Below are 22,320 nucleotides of genomic sequence, written 5' to 3'. Positions count from 1 at the left end.
GGTATGTATTTCATTAGCGATACGTAATATAGCAATTTCAAAGAAATAAAGTAATTTTTTTATATGCTTCTAAATGATTCATAAATAATATAAATAAAAATGTGTATTACGTACATAGAGGGATTAAATTATCTTCGAACGTTTATATTTTTCTGATGGCGGTCTAACTACAAATCTTAATGTTCTCCATCGCTGAACACTATGGGAAAAATATAAAGCTGATAATCCAGTTTTTCTTAGTTTATTCAGGATCAATGTTAGGTGTAATTCTCATGTGACAGAGGTTGCAAATATTTCTGTATATTTACGTTGATGTCGCTGTAATAGACCATGATGGCTATAGTAATTTTTACCTGTAAAGTTGGTCGACTGAAATGAATCCAATTCATAATTGTAAAATTAATGTCCTGTTTCGTATAAGAGATATCATTTTAATTTATTATCCTTCAATTATCACTAAACATAGGTCATAATAGAATATAAATTCACTTTTTGCTTCTTCCTATAAATTGTAATAAAATCGTGACTAGTTTCCTTGGTATAGTTCCAGCGATAAGAAACATAGTATTATCCTTCTGATTACCAATACACACGTATAACCTAACATTACCTTCGATATATTTAGTTTTTATCACGAATAATACTAGGCTAATACGGTTTTGCCCCAAGCCAAGTTCATACTTCTCTTATGTTGTTTGCTATTATACTTTGACCTTGTGGACATACTACTAACCCACAAGCAGTATGTATAGCAGTGCTGTCTCACATTCAGTGCTTAAAGAACTGGAAAGAAGTAATTTTCAATTAACTATATTTTTATTTATCGTATATTAACAAGTGAGGTTATGGCATATAGGATGTTTCATAACATATAAGAAATACAACAATGCTAATTTCTATGCATTAAAAAATAAAATAGTTTACATAAATATTTGATCTGATCAAATATGTTTCGAGTGTGACAAAATCAGGCAAATTTTCAAAAACACTGTCACATCACAATGAAACTGATATGCTTTATACTCTCTTTACTATATAGTTTCTAGATATAATAATTACAATTTCGAATTTTGGGAATTTAAAGTTTCGAAATTTTCGAGAGTTTCAAAATCTTGCAAAATTTCGAATTCGAATTTCAGGAATTTAAAAATTCAATTCTACTGCTGTTAAGGTACGTGTAGACGAATGCTAATTTAAAATAATATTTTACGTACTTATATAAACTAAAATTTATTCGAGACTGGTTAGTGATTCAGAATAGTTTGGTTAGATCACTAATGGAGAAAGTGCGAGAAAAACAAAGGCGATTTAGATTGATGAGTTGTGGTCAGCTAAGTGAGGTTATGTTGGCTATCGTAATTCCGCGCCAAGCATTATTCGCACATTTTTCCTTCTCACTCCTCGCCAGATCAAATCTAGCATTCCATAAACATCACGGCGTATAATCAATCGTAATAACACGCTGGAACTGTTGACAGAGGCAATCTTTTTGCTTCATGCAAACGCAGCGATGCCGACTCGTGACCACGGATTGTGAAACGTAGCGATATAGCGACGTAACAACGCGGCGACTCGAGGAATCGAATTACAGTTCGGAAGCGATCTGGTCGATGTCCTCGATCTGATCGCTGAAAGTTAAAAAGAAATACGAAGTTAACCTTCCTCGCTTGTTCCACGTTCCACGTGATCCTTGCATCGTTTTACGTCTTTACGACTTCGCGCGAACCGTTTTTGTTAACGGCTATAATTAAGGTACTCCACTTCATAAAAGTAAACCTGCGGAATCAGTTAAGAAATAAACATAAGTACGATGTAGTGGTTAAAGTTATGCTAATATTTAAACCGATATTAAGGATATTGTTGCTAGCAAAGATCGATGTAAATACGTTCAATTTTAATCACGTGTGAATGCTGTCTTATGGTATTGCAGTTTTTGTTCAACTTTTTCCTCTCGGTGAAAGTAAGGCGATGATTTATTTATCCAATTTTAATCGCGAGTTGTTTATCTATGTCGTAGTTACAGCATTAAGATCCCTTTTGTTGAAAAAAATAAACAGTACATTTTTTGTTATAGCTTTTCCAATATTTTACTACTTTTATATTTATATTGATACTTATATGTATAGTTATACATACTATTTTTTTTATAAAAACATAAATTAAAAATTTTCTGGAAAATATAAATTAACATGCTGTATTAAAATGTATCAGGATATTGTAAAAAGTTATAATAAAAATATCAATATATATATATATGCTATAATATACTATACTATTTTGACTATATTTTGTACTATATTTTGCTACTTTTATATTTATATTGATACTTATATATATATAGTTGTACATACTATTTTTTTTTTTTTTTGTAAAATACAAATCAAAAATTTTCTGAAAAATATAAATTAACATACTGTATTAAAATGTATCAAGATATTGTAAAAAGTTATAATAAAAATATCAATATATATATACTGTACTATATTTTGACTATATTTTGTACTATATTTTGAAACTTATATTGATATTTTTATTATAACCTTTTACAATATTTTGATACATTTTGATACAGTATTTTAATTTATATTTTTCAGACAATTTTTAATTTGGGTTTTTATGAAACATAGAACTCATATTTGAGTTATTTAAATTTCAAATAACTGTAATATGTATTTCTACAAGATTTATTTGCATTACCTAAGAAGGTGATGTGGTCAATTTATGTGAAGTGACAGTTATTGAAATATTTTTTGTTTATAAAGTAGCACAAAATCGAAAATAGTGGTCAACGATATTTCGAAATAAGAAGATGAACAGCTATCGATTTCTATTGACGACAGAGATCGTTTAATGGATTCAAAATCTAGTCAATTAAGCTTAGAGTCTGTTTCCAGCGAACGATTATTCCTTTCACTAGTTGTCTGATATACATAGATGTCGTCTTCACTTAAATGTCGAAATACTATAATTACTACAAACATTTACTATTTCTAGCAATTCAATTTAATCGAATATTTCTCTTAAGGTATTACTTATTAAGTATATATTAAGTCTTTTTAACTAAAAATATCGATTTCTAATTACTAATAACAAAAACTAAGTAATTTTACTCAACTTTATATACAAATTGGAAATAAGATATAAATCTTCGTTCGATAAAGATATAACTACTAAATAGAATTTAAGTAAAGCATATTTTTTACAACAAAAAGATTTTTTAATGTAAAAGATATTATAATCACTCTTAAAAAATTTACCAATTCTAAAATCTCAGATTTTTATAACAACGAACGATATAATATCTATTTTACTATTTTAAAAGTTATACTACTTCGAACATCATGCTCAAAAACCTGAATTTATTTCGAAACGATCTAATACAAAATTCTGCTACACCACCTGCTCTCCATTTATTACCACGATCCGCATTGAGTAAAGGCACGTGTTCATTTACAATGATCGACAGTTGCTGTCAAGTACTTAATTTTCCAGTGATCACGGTATTAAAAGAAAATGTTTGTTTTTCTTATTAAGCACTTTGTGTCAAACTCCTTCTCATACATTCTATTTAAGGTTATCCTTATAGCTAAGGTTATAATGTATGAGGTTATTCTAATGTAATTATAATTACAATATATAACTCCATCTATTGGAACGAAATTTTAATGTTTGATTGATTGCTCTCTTACCGATCGAATCTCACTTATCAGTCAATAAATGAGCTTCTATTATTCGAGTGAACGATCATAGGTGGCGGGGATGACCAATGAACTTCTATTATAGATAGGTACGACATTCCACTGTAATATTCTATTTTCTCAACGATTATTTGCTACTGCATTTGCTTCTTAAAATTGGGGAAAAATTCTTTTATTAAATAGAGCAGTTTTATATGGTGAAATTTTTTAATTTGCTAATTTTTCAAAAGATTTATGACACTTTAAGTAATTGAGTATCTTTCAATATGGTACGCTATAAAATCAGTGTCTTACTTACAAGTAACTCGTTTAATTTTATAACTGTCTTTACGCAATCAACTCGTGATTTTCAGATTACATGCGATTCTTCTGTTTTCATTACTACACGTTCATTAAGATACAGCTGTGATTTAGACCAGTAACGTGATAAAAACTGTTTTGAGGTATAAGGTAATGAAATATTCGAATAAAAATCTAATGTAATTCTGTTTATTATGCATTACAGATCGACAGCACATTACAATAATAATTTAACGTTCCTTTATATCGTTTATAATTTAAATAATTGTTAGTAATAAATTTATGATGAAAAAATTGAAGTTTGTCCAAAACTACATAAAATCGATATTTTTTTCTATTTTCGATTTATTGGACTTGTAAGTTCCCTTATAGTTATATTTAGTTATTACACAGTTATTACCAATTATTGTACAGTTATTAATATTGATATCAGGTACTTTTTATTATTAAGTATTATAACTTCAAAATTATAGATTTTATTTTTGTAACAACCTATATTTAAAAGTAACAATATTAATAAATATTAAAAATGTTAATGTTAAAAAATATTGAAAAATAGTAAAAATGAATTTTCACAAAAAGTTATGGAAATTCATAAATATATTATCATATCAATATAGCTTTGGTAAATATAAATTAATAAATAAAATAATAAACTCTAATGTCATATGTAATACCTTTCCAATCAGTTACTCAATTTACATAGCCACTCTTTGGATACATTGTATTCAAAATTGTTCTCTAACCTAACTATTAATTTAATAACCTGTACATGTATACATAATGCGAGTAGATCAAGACAGTAGAGTAATAAATCATTATGTTCCAGAAACGCTATTTTATCCGTTCGCCTATCACGTGCAAGTGAATTTTTAAATTCAATTCACGCGAGAGATTGCAATTCGCTCGCGTGGACACGCGGTATGATTCATTTCTGGCGGGCAATGCACCACGTTGCTTATACTTTTCTCGTGCATACGAATGCTACGGAGTGCCTCGAGTTACTGAATGACGCCTACCGACAGTTCAATGGAGACGCGAGTGTAGGACGATAATTGTTAACAGACCCAACTTCCGGTACGAATCAGCGATTGTATAATAACGTACATTCGAAACGCTGACCGCAAAGGTACACGTGTTCATGGAAAATTTATATTAGTTCAGATGAGAAATGAGTGGCGACATTCATGTTAATTTATGGTACACTTTGCATCGTTATCAGATCAATTATCTTCTGATTGAGAGAAATGCATCTGACAGGCGTTCACAGAGTTCACGTTATAATTAAGTCTGTTAGCAGAAATGGGAAAACGTTAAAGGAACCACGTTCGCGTGCACTTTGTGTTTAACTGGAGACTGACTGCGGAAAGCTGCAAACAGCGCCGCGAGATGGCACTGGGAGAATACCTACTGAGGCAGTAATTAAGACTGAAGAATCGATCAAGTAGTTCGCTGTTAAAATTCATAAAAATTTTATTTAATTTTATTTTTTTTTATTTTTATGTTATTTACTTTTACGTTTGTAAAAGTGGTACCAATGCATCGTTGAAGTTCTGAAAATGATAAGTAATAGCACAACAAAATAGACTGATTTATGTGCTGTTTGGACTTGTTTTAATCAAAAGGATTTTAGTAACGATATTAAAGGTAAAATGAAATGTTTCTTTTATTGTGTGTTCACTTTATTCCAGAATGTCATTCTCTACCATTTTCAACTCTGTTAGATTTTGTTGATTTCAAGTCACTGAGTGGGAGAAGAGTAGGGCTAGTCCATGTAAATTTAGCCGAGCATTACTGCAATAGTGAAAAAGGTACCTTATATGTCTTAATCAAATACCTTATATAGATAATCCTTATTATAAATAAGAAAACACCAAATTTAATAAACACATTCATCTGTGAGAATTTTTCCTAATGCAATGTGTTTGATTAACCCTCGGAGTACGATCACTCGCTGAACGGTAACGGGGTCTTTCGTGACCCATACTGATACTTCACTAATATACACGCTAGTAGCCGCTCCAGCTCGAGATCCCCACCCTTACTTCACTACTCCCATCACTCCCTCGAATAGCCGACCGTGGAGGATCGTCGCGGCGTGCCGACACCGGGTCAATTTTGACCCATATCTAAATTTTTACTATACTTACTTTACACTCAACTTTTTGGTGCAGGATATTATTTAATAATATTTATAATATGGGGAGAAGAAAAGTTTATTTAAAATATGTAAAATTTTATAAACAGTTGTTTTATTTATTTCCACTGGGTACATAAAACATTATAATGTTTTATCACATGTTCTATACATGTAAATCAAGGCCATTTGGCACATGTGTGATATATTATATCGTTTTACTTGTTACGTTATTTGTCGAATTTAATATTGGGTGTTCTAAAATTCACGCAAGAAGTAATTTTGGCAGAAAACTCAGGTTTTTAATTAAAAATTGTAAATATCGCTCAACAATAAAGACGTGTTGTGTAGCGCTTTATTTTTAATAACCCTGGCCTGTCAGCTGTCACGCTGTCTTTTTTTTCCTTGGCAACACTTCACCGCACAAATGGCGTAATATTCAAATCTTGCGTGAATTTTGAAACACCGTATATAATAGTAACTATAGGATTTTGTAAATAGCTCAAAATATGCATAGAAAAAAGCTATTCAAAATGTCGAATTTTACCTATCCAGAAATCATTAAAAATCCGTGTAGATTACCCTTTTAAGCACAATTACTATATTTTCAGCCAAAAATAAAAATTCATGTTCACCATATTTATAACAATTGTGAAAAGGGTTGTCTTGTTACTCCATGATCAGCCTGATTCCTGTTTCTGTTAGGGGTCTTCCTACTAGTTCTACAATGTATACATTTTGCTTTACTATACTACTTGCAGTACCATTGTTGTAGTATTTACATATACATAATTGAGCAAGAGGCACTGAAAAATAAAGCACAACATTATTATGTTGATCTTCATGTAACAATTAAGTTATTCATTGAATAACAGTGTTTTAAAGTTAATAACAATATACTGACTAGTTATATCATTATAATATAGAGATAACAGTGGATCAGTTATACTTGTCTAACTTTATTTATTCTAGTTCTATCTATTAATTGAAACATTAATATTGTAAATTGAAATTATGTTTATCATTTCCTTCAATATACTTTAGAACTGTTCTTATCCATTACAAAATATTTGTAAAAGCTGCATGTAAATTAAAATTATTACTGTTATTTAACTATATAATACACTGTTATTCGACAGTGAATTCAATGTCTCTGATAAGGGATTATAGCTTGAGAGCATGCTGCATCTAGTTTGTGAACATATATAGTAGGTAACAATTTTTAAGATGTAATACATTAGGACTTCTAATAAGGAGTTAAGTTTCCTTAAAATTTATACTTCTGGATAGGCTTACTTCTTCCTACATAATATACAGGAAAGTTGTTTATTGGTTTTTTGAAATTCATATATCCTTAGTTAAATTGAACTAATACTTCACTGATGTTAACAAATCAGTTATGAGATGGTAAGAAGGAGAGTCCACGTCATTATGGATGTAGCCTCGTGTTTCCTGGTCATGCAATTCTGGAAAAAATCTCATGAGTCACCTCTCACAGGTGAAAGCTGGGTCCTATCTCGAATGGTCCGTCTGGCTAATTTAAGAAGGTGCATTTCCTGACAGCTCCCTGCAAGATTGATATCTTTATTATCATTTTTTAAAAAGTGTCTTCTGATTTATATCTGATTTATTTTCATAGGAAATAACACACCTTTTTATTCACGATTTCTCTCCTATTTGACCTAGCAATAAATCAGATAGAGAGATACGAATCAATTTGTCTGCACCAATTAGGTAAATAATATATTACATACGCATTTATGCTCAACAATTTTCTTCTTAAATTTTTCTTTCTAATGATGTATACAGAAGTTTTAACTTTCCTATTTTTTATAATTTTTAAATAATTTTGTCAATTATGAAATCATTATAAAATTATGAAAAAAGAAAGGATGTTTAAATTATTTGAGAAATTTGCTGATAAGTACATTAACTTTGGAATATCTTGTATAATTACCATCGATGTTACAATACAAATTGTTAATAGATAATACAGAAAAATTTATTTTCTACCTTTATGTTTTTTTTGTAAAGCACAATTTGTTTAAAAAATTTAATTACATCGTACACGATTTCACATAAATAGCTTTGACAAGTATGCTACTTCTATATCTTGTTTCCACTGCTTTCATTCTGTTATGGTATTAACTGTATTTTTACTATATATGTGAAATTAACATTCGTGTACATACTAATTGCCTAATTATTAAGAAATAATAATAATAAAACTGTCTGTATAACAAGTATAACGAATATAATTACTGTATATTCTTACTGCACAATATTTATTAATTTCTTATGGATATATTGCTTATTAATTGTTAAATACGTACTGTGTATAAGATAAAAAGAAAATTAAATTTAAATGAAAAAAGTTTTACGTAACAGAGAATTGAATTACATAATAAAAAGTATGTAATTCGAAGCAGGTTTCTTTTGTAAAATCTTTGTTAATGGATTTCTGTCAACTTGTTACCAAAAAGTAATTTAACTTATGCCATCCTTGCAGAATATTTATACGCTTCTCTCCTTAATTAGGTGTACTGTTAGAAGTACTATATTATCATAATATTATACTTGGAACGAATAAAAGAGGGAGGAAGAAAGGCTGATGCATATTCATTGCACGATGTATGTCACTGTAAAAATAATGTGTTCAGCTTACGAGCCTGGAACACTTCTTAAGCAGAATATATGAATGTTTTATAATCCAAATAACATATGTGAAAATAAAAAATTCTACTCACATAAGACGTTTACCTTCTTATATTTAATACTATATATTCCAATTGTGTTATTTCAAGCCAAGCGTTGTCCACCACATTTACCTTGCCACGGCACAATTGTTTTCTCGATGGAAACGTCCTTGCGGCTGATCGTAGGTGTTCAGACGACATTACCAAAGTATATTTTACATACAGCTTTATTATTCTAATTGTACATAGAAGAAATTTAGTACGAGGACGCGAAGGCTACATACCATACAGGCTGCAAATGATGTATAGTGTATAAAAACGATACACATTTCGTATACTATAAATAAATTAATGATAGATTAATAAACAGCAATTGACCGTTTAATACATTTTATTTATAATATAAGAACTTGTTTATAACACAAGTTTAATAAATTTATTACGAGTTTGATGCTTATTAAATTATTTGAAGAATTTATATTTGAGAACAAATTTTTGAAGTTAATATCCTCATATTAATGGTATCAAAGTAATATATAATAGTCTATATCTATATACAAAATTTTATAAGTATTAGATATCAAATGTTATATATTATATCGAAAATTCAAATGCAATTAATTAAAACAAAAATTGAATTTGGTTGTAATTGAATTTTGAGTATGAAAGATAGAAATGTAATATGTTGTTTATTCAATTTCAAAGCAATTTTCTAAAAATGTAATAGAGATAGGCAGGTATTGCTGGTAATCTCTAAAACAATTTTAATTTTGTTTAAATTATTTTATAACTGCAGCTTAATAATCTAGAGATAATTACAGTTCCTATATTACAGTTGAATATAGCTTAATGTGTCTCTATATCTAAGAATTATCGAACAATTAAATTTGAAATTGTTTGAAATTAAAATTGAACAATTTTAGTTATTTTAAGAACTGTAACAATTTTAATCAAGCAGGAAGATAAAATAAAAATAAAAATATTCGAGGACAGACTCTTTACTGCACGTGTATGTGTGCAACATATCATTGATGATAATATTCCAATAGAATGTTCCAATAAAATAACAAAACCATTCTGGAACAAATAATTGTGACAGTAATTTAATACGATAAATATAGTGAAATCATAAATTAAAATATTAAGCGATAATACCAATTCATGCAGTTCCACCTAGAGTCGTAAATCATAAACGTCATATAGAGACATCTCGAATCTCGTAATATACGAAAGACATTGGTGAATCGATATTTAAAACTACCGTACAATATTTCTGCATCATGTAAAAAATGGCAAATTATTTTTAAAACCTGGGTGACTTTGAGTTATTAACTATCGTTGAGTTTCTGGATTGTTCAGTCACTCCCACTTTCACCACACAGTTTAAATCCTTACGATATTCGTTCAAAGATGAAATAAAGTGGGGTTTATTGCATTCGACGATCCTTAAAATGCTTTGTCGATAACATTTACATTGCGTCGATAATATTCGCACTGACCAGCGATTGGACGAGGACTGAAACTGTATCCTGCAATATAGATGTATTTATGAGATCTTAATATTGCAACGATTCAGTGCTCTCGTGGTACTACGGTGAATTATTGGGAATAGACTGTGGAGGGGAGAAAGGATAAAGTGGTGACGCCTGGAGTTCGACTCACGAAACATCTAAGCGCAATGCTTGACTGATTTTTATGACTATTAAATCGCTATGTTGTTTCCATCGACTATATATTAATCTCTTGTACGTTCTAAACTGCGTCACGCCTATTAACAATAGAGGTAACAGTTGTGGGAATTTCCAACTATCTTCCTTTGATTCGTTCGTTTTTTAACTGTATCGAAGACAAGAGTGATAAATAAGCCTGTATGAGTCAGAGAGAAAGGTCTTAGATTCCTTTTCTTAACCGATTCAGATTCGTTAAAATGTAGACATGTTTGTTTAGTCATGTTTTCAGTGCAGAAATTTCAATAATTCGATTATGACATTCTCGTAATTATGAGATATAAAGTATAGAATTTTTATTCTTTCCATCTTTACGACTCATTGCTTGCAGAGATATTACCGATGATGCGTAAGAGATAATACAAACGCTGTTTCCCTCTTTCTCTCACTCTTTTTCTCTGTCGAAGCAGTTCCAGAAAGTGGTGGGGATAAGTGTCTGTGCTGTTAACCAGGGAAGAAATGTATCTATTTCAAATCAATTCTGTTATCGCACAGTTATTGTATACATGTGAATGAACTTTTCTGATTGCAGGCATCGTTCCATCGATACATATGTACCTATGTGTTCATTGTTTCATATGAACCTTGAACAAATATAAATAACCAAAGGGTCATTTACTCCCATGTACAATGCAGATGTACGAAATGGTCGAATACACCTTCGACTCATACAAGGCGTGGTTGTCCGATGTCGATCGTTTTATTGGTGATTCTGTCCTGCCTGCCACGTATTTCCACAATTCTGTGATTTTCCATTTGAAATGTTTAACCTTCATCAGTGAATTACACATATATATCGTAAATTTTCGATATTTCTCTACTCTTATCATGAATTTCTATTTTCTTATTACAAGAATGTTCGTATCGTTGTATTTTATATACTTTATTCGAAATTCCTTGGCATATTGTTGTTACCTTACTTCGATACTAAACCTTGCACTATAGTGTCATAGTATTTATATAATTTTTTAAAACGGTCTCTCGAGCCATGTATTTATTGCGATATTTATTATTTGTTTATTATAATATAGCTTTCCTATTATATTTAAATATATTCACATATTTATATTATATTATATTTACATTATGATAATTATTGAAACTGTACTGTATTATGAATATTCCTGTTTTAGTTAAGTAAATTTATTGTTGAAATCCACGAAATTTAATGATTTACATGGAAACGAAAATAATAATAAATGAGGTAAAGAAAATTGGTAATTTACAAATTAATAATAATAGCTTTATAAGGAAAAAGTAACAGGATTTACTGTTTATAGATTATAAATCATAATATAAAATTTAAGTTACATTATATTCTTGTTTCAGATTCTTTGGACTGCACTCTCTGTTGCTTTGGGTGTTGAATTGAGGGGAGATTTGGTACGTGGTGTACCGTGCATTAAAAAATTTCACCAGCTGTTCTGTCCCACCGCCGGAAATACATACCCAATGTAATATTTGTAACAAGTGTGACAATATTTTATGCAATTAATTTAATATTTACCAATTTTTTACTTAATATTTACCAATTTTTAATTATTGTATTTATCAAACTTCTATTATGAGCCAAAACAGAGGTTTTACCTACTATTATATTATTAATAATAATATTCACTTATTTATATTAGCATCAGCTGTTCTATATTTTGAATATTATCACGAAGAAAACCGATGTTAGGTTCTCTATGTAATCATATTTCTTTAATACAGTATATCTTTAACAATAAAGAATTTTGAGTATAATGTTTGTAGGATAATAAAACTAAGGTAGTAAAATATTTTCAGAGAACGAATAGAACGTTTTATTGACGAAAATAAGGCGTTGATGAAGAGAATGTATGGCGACTTTGAAATGAGTTCAGGATATGGAGCACCAAGGGAACCCGGTCATCGAACACGTAGAAGAAGAAAAAGTAGAGAAGCTACGAAACACGATATTCCCGATGGTGGACCCAGTTTTCGCGACGAATTGGATCCGGAAATCGAGGCTAATGGTGACTCATTCTTTGCTAATGTCAGAAAAACCAGGAATCCCAGACAATCTCCCGGAAAGAATCGGAATGATAGTGGAAGGTACATTCTTTAAAAATTCGATGAATTTATAATTTATAATCCTTTTGTTAAAAATCACTGTCACTTTCAGTTGAACAATACTTCAAATTGTTTACATTCTTCTTCTTTATCGATATATTTTTTTTTATGAGAGTAAATAAAAAAGAGATATTACAAAAAATCTTTTGAGTTTATTGAACTCACAAAAACAAGTAAAAAATGTGCAATCAAGATAGATTTTCGGTCTTTTCCAAATTGATTTGACAATACATTAATATTGTATTGTATTGTAATAATAAGATTATTGATAGGATTAAAAATTATTATAAAAAAACAAATTTTTTAATATTAACACGTTCCAGGATCGATGCATGTGAATCTAAAGTGGAAATTGTAACTCCTTATTGGGCCAGTAACAGTGCTGGCAAAATTCGTGCCATTGTAAACACGCAGCACTTCGAGCAGGCCATTCACCAAGAAGTTTGCTCGTAAGTTTTCATGCATGGTTTTATATAAAGTCAGAACTTTGCTTTAAAAAGTTTCCTTTTTCAGAAAAACCCAGACAAACCGCTGTACCGGAGACTGTGGTTGTGAACAAAAGTACAAATGGCACAGATTACTCGCATACGATCCCGATAACGATTGCAAAGGTATCTTCATGGACTGGTTCCTCTTTCCTTCTTGCTGCGTCTGTAGATGCGATCCAATTGCTAATAAATTTTCCTCACCGAACAATCGAAATTGAAATGAGTTCTCAGAAGCGAGTTTCTTAGGACGTTGTAGTTGAATCTAAAATTCGATTGCAGTCATGAAGAAAACTGGAATGTCGTACATAGATTGAAACTTCCTTTAAATCATGGATCGCTCCTGCGTTTCAATTCGTGTAGCGTTTGTGTGAAAGAAAATTGAATTTTACTGTAAGGAGCTGTTACTTTTTTGATTTAAGCAACTCATAACAACACAATTTCAGTAGAATACATTTTCGCCATTTTTCTTTTAGTTAAGATTCTTATTTTAGCCAATAACGATATATATTCTGTCCCTGAAATCCTCCTTATTTATGAATATATTATTAGAGTTAGTATTGGAGGAATGTCCATTATTCCCTTTTTACTCAAGAATATTTCTTCTTTAGCATGGACTATTAATAATTAAATAAGAAAATAAAATAGTTTAAAAATTAGAATACATATTATTACTAGTATTTTCAATATTTCCTTATAGTGTACGTCAACAAAAAAATACATTATATTATCAGTTATCTGTCATCAAAACGATAATTACCGATTATATGGGATATCGAATATTGTATCAATGATGACCTTTGCTGGATAATTTAATGAAATTATTATTAATTTAATAATCTTTTAATAATTCAATTGTTCTCAATAGCATATAGTATAGCATAAAATATAAGTAATTAATTAATAAGGAAAAGATAGCAAGAAATTTCAAGCATACAACTTCTATGAGTTGAATACGAAAATAAGCAAATCGATATTTATATGCATATTATTTACAGTTTCAATTTAAACTTATAAAGAGTTTTGAAATAAATATATAAAAAATTATTTCTTGATTATCTGAATTATATATATGTGTAGTGAATAATACATTAATAATACCTCGTTCTGGTTTGGCGATATGTTTAACAAACATATGTTTTCTCAATTAAAAGATGTTTATTTCTTTGTATTTTTATCAATGCTGTTTATTTAAATTCTTTGTGAATTTTAAATAAATTTTGTATACTATTATCACAAAACGATTATTATAACATTTATACAATTATGTTTCTTCATATTTCATTGCATTATGAACATTATTAAACAATATAATAATGTTTAGAAAACCATTGTGATAATAATAAACAACATTATCTGATAGAATAGTAATAAGAATAAGGATAAAGGTACCAGAATAAGATAATTATAATAATAAGGATTTTAACTTACGTCATTTTGTTAAGGTGATTATAGAGTTATACGTTTTATATATTAGTAATCAAAACTGTAACGCTCAATATTTTTGTAGATAATATTCATTCGTGTAAACTATTGAATTTAGAATCGCCTTTTTTTTTCGCTGTAATTTATCAAACAAAATTTGCTTGAGAGCGATAATGCTGCTATGACCTTCTCTTGTACGATATTTGACGCCCTTGAATGAATTTAAAGCAGAATTTAAATTTTGGTATACCAAGATACCGAACTCTTTGAATATGAAAAACTGGAAAAACTCGTTTTAAGGAACCTTTGGTATATTTTTTTATACGATAGACGAAATAATTAATTACGAATGAAAAGAGGCTTTTCTGCTGCGTAACCTTCGCATATCGTCCTCCATACTTATCTGTTGACATTATTTTTCTTTCTTTAGTTTGATTGTAAGAAAATATGTAAACACACGTGATCATTTAAGTAGAATGTATATCTGTTGTTTTAATCTACTTGTAACGATTGAGGAAATATTATTTCAATAATTGATATCGTTATCTTTTAAGCAGTTAAATTTGTATTCGTATACCATTGTTTTTTTTCTTTCTCCTGTTTAATAGTATACTTTTAGCATTAATTTAAAATTTAAATTAAATGTTATCGTAACTAAATTTATGCAACCATTTACAATTTTTATACCATGTAAATGCTACTATATAAATGCAATTACATAAAATATAAATATTGAAATGAAAAATATTTATTAAGTAATATACATAAATTTTAGCGAATGAAATTCGGAAACATACGTATCCATATTTCTATAATCAGACAGCTTGAAGTTTGTAAATATAAAAAATAAATTTTAATCATTCTTCAATATTTCGTCGGGCGAATAATTAAATCTGTTTTGTAAAATGTCTAAAGCATAAAGGAAAATCTAATTAATTTTCTCTCTTTTATGTAATAGTTAGGGCAATAGAATATCGATTTTAATCATTTAACAAATATGTAAACAGAAAAAGAGAAAAGAAAAATTATTTACATGATTAAATAAAGCAATAAAAAATAAATGCATTTGATGAGTGATTTTGTATACTGACATACCTGCAAATTTGATCCCACCTTTATTGTTTATTAGTATTGAAAATATAATTAATTACTATAATTTTTATTACTATTACATTAATCGTCATAATAATTTATAATAATAGTACATTTTAATTATTACCTTTGTAGCAACGTAGCTAATATATAATTGTTTTATCCAAAATTGTTAATTAAAATTTAATGAAAATTTAAGAAATTAAGTAAGTACCCCCCTCTTACTAGTTACTTTTGCATAATAGTTGGTACGAACAATATCAGTAAGAAGTGTAAAACCTATTTACTTTTTATGAAAATTGTCGGTATTTTGTATCCTTGCATCTCAATAAAAGCAGAAATTTGACATGTGTGTATTATTAATCATATTTATCAATATAATATCAATTAGCTGATAGAAAATATCTCGTTACTTATTTAGATCAAATAGATAAACGTTAAGAGTTTGTTATAATTTTATATTATTCGATGATAAAAGTTAGTTATTTTATTATTATTGAAAAATTTTATGCTTACCTTGATATCTTGTAAATAAATAAATAATTGAAGACATTGTTTCTATTGCAAATCTTCGATGATACGTAGTTTGTAGGAAGTATTTACATATAAGTCAGGTTAGTTTGCTCTTGCATTACGACATTTCGATATTCACAGGAATGAAAATGTAATTTTCTTTTTATCAAACAACACTTTTATTTTTATAACATAAATCGTTATAATGCACGATTTGCTATTTTTTTCTAAGAGGTTAAAATAAAACACTACTAAAGATATAATTTTTTAGGTGCTTTTTGAAACTATCGAAATATGTGTAAGTTAATGAAGATGCTTCCTAATATATACATAATAAATGTACATGTGAAGATTTGGATGAAAAACAAAATTAAATTATGATGTACAATAGATTCAATGATTTTGTATAGATTACATGAGATGAAACAATTATGAGTTATCCTAATAGTAAGATAAAAAGTCAACAACGAAAACAAATTTATGCACAACGAAAAGCGTGATTTAACCTACAAATCTAATAAGGTAATAGAATTTTAACAAATTATAACAAAATGCTAATTTAAAATTTAATCAAACATTCGCTAGGCGCGCAATGAAAGAAAAATTTTGTATTATCCTATACATTGGACGGATACTGATAAGCTACTTTTTTCACTTGTTTTTTTTTCTTAAATTAATATTGTAATAAAAAAAAAATTACAAATAATGTGAGATTAAGAAATCAAATAACGATAAACCTTAAACCAAAAAATTGCATTAAAACGAAAGAAGAAATTTATCTAAATATGTGCATGTAATATGAAGTGTATTTTAATTAGTTGATCAAAAAATTGTACTAATCGTGACGTGATGAAAACGTAGTTGCAACAGGCTGTAATTTTTCGTAATTACAAAGTAAGTCGAATTAATAATTCTTTATTGTACAATCACGTCATACGTGTTAAATCTATATATATGTATATATATACATTGTACAAAAGTGTCGCATTATTTCGAATAAATTTTTACGAAAATATTGTAGTCTGTTAAACAAACGTTTAGTTTAAGTAAAGTTTTTAGCACAGTGACGCAACTACTGTAATATATGTCTAGGCGTTCTACTTAATACACGACTAACGAGGTATGCCTAACTATAAAACGTTAACGAACTTGTCACGATCACGTAGAACCATTTTAATATGACACCGTTTATTAAGATCGTTAATAAGATCTGAAACTGTCTTACGCTTATAGAGCAGCAACTTTATTAACTACTAATTGATAACTTTCCAAGATAGCAAGAGGAAATGATAAAATAAATTTTATTTCTTTATCACTTTCCTGACGAGTATTTCGTAAACAAATTATTAAAACAAATTTTATTTCTTTATTAATTTACTTACGAAATACTAATCACGTTTGAATTTAGAATTATTTAAAATGGTTTCTTCAAATGATCGTTAGTTGAGAATAAAAATTTTCATTTATATGTTAGAAACTCGTTATATTAAACGGCATTATATTTCGTTTGAAGTGAACGATAACCAATAGTGGCCAACGCGGCGATGAAAAGCGGTTGCGTAATCGATGCACCCATAGCGGAATTGCAGAGGTCAGTGCTACAAATATGACAGGATTCGATTATACTTTGACCTGCAGTTGTCGTAGCGCTGCAAGGACCGTCAACAATATCTGCTTCGTCGACATTCGGGGTTGAACATTGACGAATCACTACTCGCTCTCCATTTTCTGCAAGAAAAGACATTTTTTTATTCGAATTCTAATTATATAATTCATTAGGAGGGTAAGTTTAAAATATTGTATTTAACTATTCAATATTAAATAAAGATGAATAATTTTTAAAATGGAACTAGAAATGTTTAATAATTGTTCCAAACATATATTCAACATGTTCCATTATTGGATGAATTACAAATATACTACAGGCTTTCATGAGATACAGGATCTATCATTTATTTAATTATTACGATATTTATATTCATCGAAAAATGAAAGAGTATTCGTTCATTATACCTGTAAAAATCAAAAAGAAATAACTAAAGTATGTAAATATATGCATATGTAACCTTAAACACAAAACTAACCACAATTCCTTACATATTATAGAAAATCTTTTCTGGATTAAATAAACAATATAAAGGGTTTAGTTCCTGGTTAAATAGAAATATAATCCAAACTCAATAAAATAGATCGTGTGCAGATATGTGTGGATAGCCTTTCTGCATTTTATCGTCTAAATGTCATTCACGTCGCACTGAACTATATTGATAGATCCGTTCTGTGGTAGTATAAAATCACGAAATTATTAACTTCCGATCACAACGTGACATTAAAATAAATTATTGTCAGGTTTGCAATATTTATGTACTAGATTACGTGCAGAATACGCATAAAACAGACATAAATGCATATATGCATAATTTCCGGCTCACGTGTATACAATCGACTACGCTATGCGCGATGCTTCCCTCCGTGTTTATGTTAGAATGAACTATTGTTTGAACGATCTAGTGCAACAGGTTGTGTAACGCGCGTGATTCAAAGTGTACTAAGAATCTCCGGAAGTAATTACAGCATCGCATATTCGAATAAACTTGAATTTCTTTGCAAAATGTCTGAAATTCATTACTACTGTGTTCTAAAATACAATTAAAAGAATTGTTTTTATTTATGAATATTATTATAAAATAACCTAAAATTTTTGGAAAGAGTAGAAGAAACTCTTGTAAATTTCTAGATTTAAGTAATTATTATTTATTATATGAGGTATATTGTGTTTTTTTTTTTTTTTCTTTTTTAGGTAACAAAGAACGTTTGTCTTCAAAATATTGTTATATAACGTTGATTATGTTGGTTATGCGAGTAAACGTACTGCTTTTGCAATACAGGAGCATAATTTTTAGAGTTATGCAAATTTTGTTAATCTCCCGGTTATCATACACGCGGGGACGTCATTAATCCTAGGATTCCAGTCACGTTAATAGGATTAACCTCAATATTCATGATTCCACGACAGCGAGTGATTTTTCTTTGAGGCGGGTGCGGTTTTGACCTTGCTCACATGCAATTATCGCAATTATGGTGTAAGAGCACGTGCCATGACTCATTAGTGCAACAAGGTATATCGTAGCGATCAACTTGGAGACGATGATCATTGGATTGTGCTATTCTCTAATTCCACGCAATGCTTTAATACGTCATCTCATGTGAGAACATCACGCCTAATTGAGTAATATATCACCATGCTTATGACTGTGCAGGAAGTCTTAAAATGTTACTAAATCATATTTGTATAAATATGTGGGTAAAGTAATTTTAATTTGTATTAATATTATATTTAATTTATACTTCTAATTTGAATACAAATTTTCAGGATTTAATTTGACATTCAATTTGACATTTCATACAATTTTGTGGACCATTATGTACGAACTACATTTACAAGTAGATATTAGATTTGGCTATAAAAATTTTCTTTTTTCGTATATGAGGTAATAATTACTGCATGACTATTATATTATAATGAGAATAATGTTAGAAATTTAGAAATTTTATTTTCGTTAGTTCGAATTATTAATAGAATTTATTTTTATATCATTAAGACTCCATTTTGTAGGAAAATTAATTGCTCTGATTGAAATATCTGTTAAATACTGTTTCTTGCAAATGTACAAATTAAACATATAGACAAAATGGAAAAGTAAGTTAAAATTTCAGTACTTAGCTATTATATGGAATTAATTATCTATGATCCTAAATCATCTCACAATGGGAAATGTTCATATACAAATACTATAAAATCAAAGCAGAAGTGTGTATTTATATGTATACAAATGTGAAAGTGCTAAAGGAATTTTAAAATTATAAAAAATATTTAATTTGTTAAGAAGTATGAGATAGATAAATACAACATTCTATTATTCCAAATCTATATGGAGAATTATTTTGTATCTTTCGTGTTATTTATAGTATAGGTAATAATTAAATCATTTACCTCTTTTCACAATTTTTCGGCATATTTGTTTCGACATTTCATAGGATACAGCCTCGCAAGTTTTTGTGTGAAACATCTTCTGATGCTCTGTGATGTTCAGTGGGTCACGACACATGTTGCTGGTGTTAGAAACACAATCCCAACATCTTAAAGCTAGTCCTATCAATTATTATTAATTATTAGTAAATATATTAAATATTGTAATATATATTGTAATATAATATTATTGATATAGTATATTTTATTATAGTATTGTTATAGTATAATACTATAGTATAGTACTTTATAACACTATATTATTGTACTTTTGTACTATAGTATTATATTAGTGCTAACAGGTAATATCGGTACTGTTAGTATAAAACAATAGTAATTTTCATTAAGATAAAGAAAAGTTCTATTATATTTAGATTCATTACTATTTATCTTTTCACAATTATAAATAAATTCGTAGAAAATGATTTCACGCGTGATTCATTAATATTATTACATAACATTTCATTAAATGCTACTTTAGAGTAAAATACTGGGAAACATTCTTTAGGAATATTTTTGAATGCTCCAACGATTACTCATTTCTCTTTGTAGTGTAATAAGTGACGAAATAGGTAAGAACGGAGCTTTAATATAACATGTATTATATCATCGATATTTATGAATGCACGCATGCATTAATCATTTCATTGCCTTATTCTTCATTACATTGTTTTACATTATTTCATGCTTGATAAAATGTAAAACGAAGTAATGTACATGACGTCTTTAAAAATTCTGTAGAAATAACTGTAATGTATAATTATAATGTAAATTAATACGATTTTACTTGTTCTGTTTCATACCGATGCCTTATGCGATTATGCTAACTAACTTAACGTATAATTTTACGTTACTGTAACATCGTAGTAAAAACAAACAATGGACGATATATAAGCAACAACGATAGATTATCTAATACATCTGATAAGACGATAACAATGGGTCATTACGTAACAAGTAAACAAAAACAATAATTAAAGTCGTAAGTAGAACAAATGAAAGAACAGATATGGTAATGTTCGAACGTAATTGTGAATGACCAAATGATGTAACTGTTCTATCACAATAGTTGTGCATATTTCAACTATTGACCAAAAGTAAGTCATTATCACAATGTTATTTAACGTTAATATATCATTTTCATCTCGAAATTATTTTTTTAAATTTACATTAATAAATAAGTGAAATTTCTTTAGTACATTTAATTATTCTAATTGTTTAAAAGAATGAAGTTATTTGTTTTCCATTTATTACTCACTTTATTCTCTTTTCCTTGTTATTCTCTATTTTCTATATTATATATTTTCCTTTTTCCCAATCTACAATTTACATTTACAAATATTTCTAACTTTTCATACAATTTATTAGTCAATTTGTTTCCCTAAAATAACAAACATAAAAGTTCTCCAGTTCACAATCTACTTATACACTTTCTATTCTCTCAAAATTACTATTGTTTTAAGTAACAACATGAATTACATTAAACCATGTTGCAAATTAATTAATTAATCATAGTATTATTAATTATTAATTAATTATCTAATATAAGATAGTAATAAATATATTTTTTCCAGATTCCGCTAATCAACTCACCTGATTGCGCGAGAACAACCAGACCGCAGATGACCAGTACAAAAGTTAATCCAGAGGACATGATGATCAGCCACTTTAAGATCTCTGAGTGCTTTCCGATTCAATCAAATCGATCGTTACTTGACACCGATCGCAAGAGTGATACGGGCGTTTAATACGTCAAAGGCTATACCATGTGGGTCCAGAAATAGACAGAAAGGAACTGGTAGCGTCACGGAACGTGTTCACTACGTTACTGAAGAGGCAACACCCCCTTTTCGCCGAGAACACACGCGGTGTCTCCTTCTCCCTCGTGCTCCCTCCCTTCTTCAGCGTGGCTCTCCTCGCTTCTCAGGGCACGCGGCTAACGTGGTCCAGTCCAATAACGTATCGTACGTAATAACCCTGTAACCCCTCCGTAGACCATGCAATCGCGAGGAAGTAGGAGTCAAGAGCAAACAACCAAAGGAGTCTTTTAACAGAACACAACAGGCGAAACAGTAATTATGGTTCGGGGTGGAGGGATGGAAGGGAAGAGAAAACAGCATTGC

At 28.9% G+C, this 22,320-nt stretch overlaps 2 protein-coding genes across 2 annotated transcripts in view; one reads left to right on the top strand and one right to left on the bottom strand.

Moving 5' to 3' along the window:
• spz3 (Spaetzle domain-containing protein 3) overlaps positions 1 to 13,358 on the top strand; it is a 28,349-nt gene extending 14,991 nt beyond the window's left edge. The window contains exons 4-7 of the mRNA XM_017902929.1: positions 11,888 to 12,012; positions 12,347 to 12,634; positions 12,976 to 13,101; positions 13,166 to 13,358. Of these exons, the coding sequence (XP_017758418.1) occupies positions 11,888 to 12,012; positions 12,347 to 12,634; positions 12,976 to 13,101; positions 13,166 to 13,358 (732 nt within the window). The remainder of the gene's footprint in view (positions 1 to 11,887; positions 12,013 to 12,346; positions 12,635 to 12,975; positions 13,102 to 13,165) is intronic.
• Positions 13,359 to 17,638: 4,280 nt separating this feature from the next.
• On the bottom strand, positions 17,639 to 22,193 carry LOC108549537 (uncharacterized). The gene is made up of 3 exons (XM_017902955.1): positions 21,791 to 22,193; positions 20,162 to 20,320; positions 17,639 to 17,895 (listed from the first exon to the last, which is right to left on the bottom strand). Exons 1-3 carry the CDS (start codon positions 21,849 to 21,851, stop codon positions 17,654 to 17,656), a joined length of 462 nt encoding a protein of 153 aa, XP_017758444.1. The 5' UTR covers positions 21,852 to 22,193; the 3' UTR covers positions 17,639 to 17,653.
• Positions 22,194 to 22,320: the final 127 nt, after the last annotated feature.

This window comes from Eufriesea mexicana, unplaced genomic scaffold (assembly GCF_001483705.2).
Source record: "Eufriesea mexicana isolate 0111107269 unplaced genomic scaffold, ASM148370v2 scaffold2087, whole genome shotgun sequence".
NCBI classification, from domain to species: Eukaryota; Metazoa; Arthropoda; class Insecta; order Hymenoptera; family Apidae; genus Eufriesea; species Eufriesea mexicana.
Note: the sequence above shows the minus strand (reverse complement) of the source record. Positions and strands in the feature narration are given on the sequence as shown.

What these genes read in the sequence shown, in the direction of transcription:
- LOC108549537 (XM_017902955.1), bottom strand. Translation starts at nt 21,851, where the DNA reads ATGTCCTCTGGATTAACTTTTGTACTGGTCATCTGCGGTCTGGTTGTT. An exon ending in GGTTGTTCTCGCGCAATCAG is followed by an intron (nt 20,321 to 21,790) that starts GTGAGTTGATTA and finishes AATAATTGATAG; the next exon opens with GACTAGCTTTAAGATGTTGG. An exon ending in CCGAAAAATTGTGAAAAGAG is followed by an intron (nt 17,896 to 20,161) that starts GTAAATGATTTA and finishes CTTTTCTTGCAG; the next exon opens with AAAATGGAGAGCGAGTAGTG.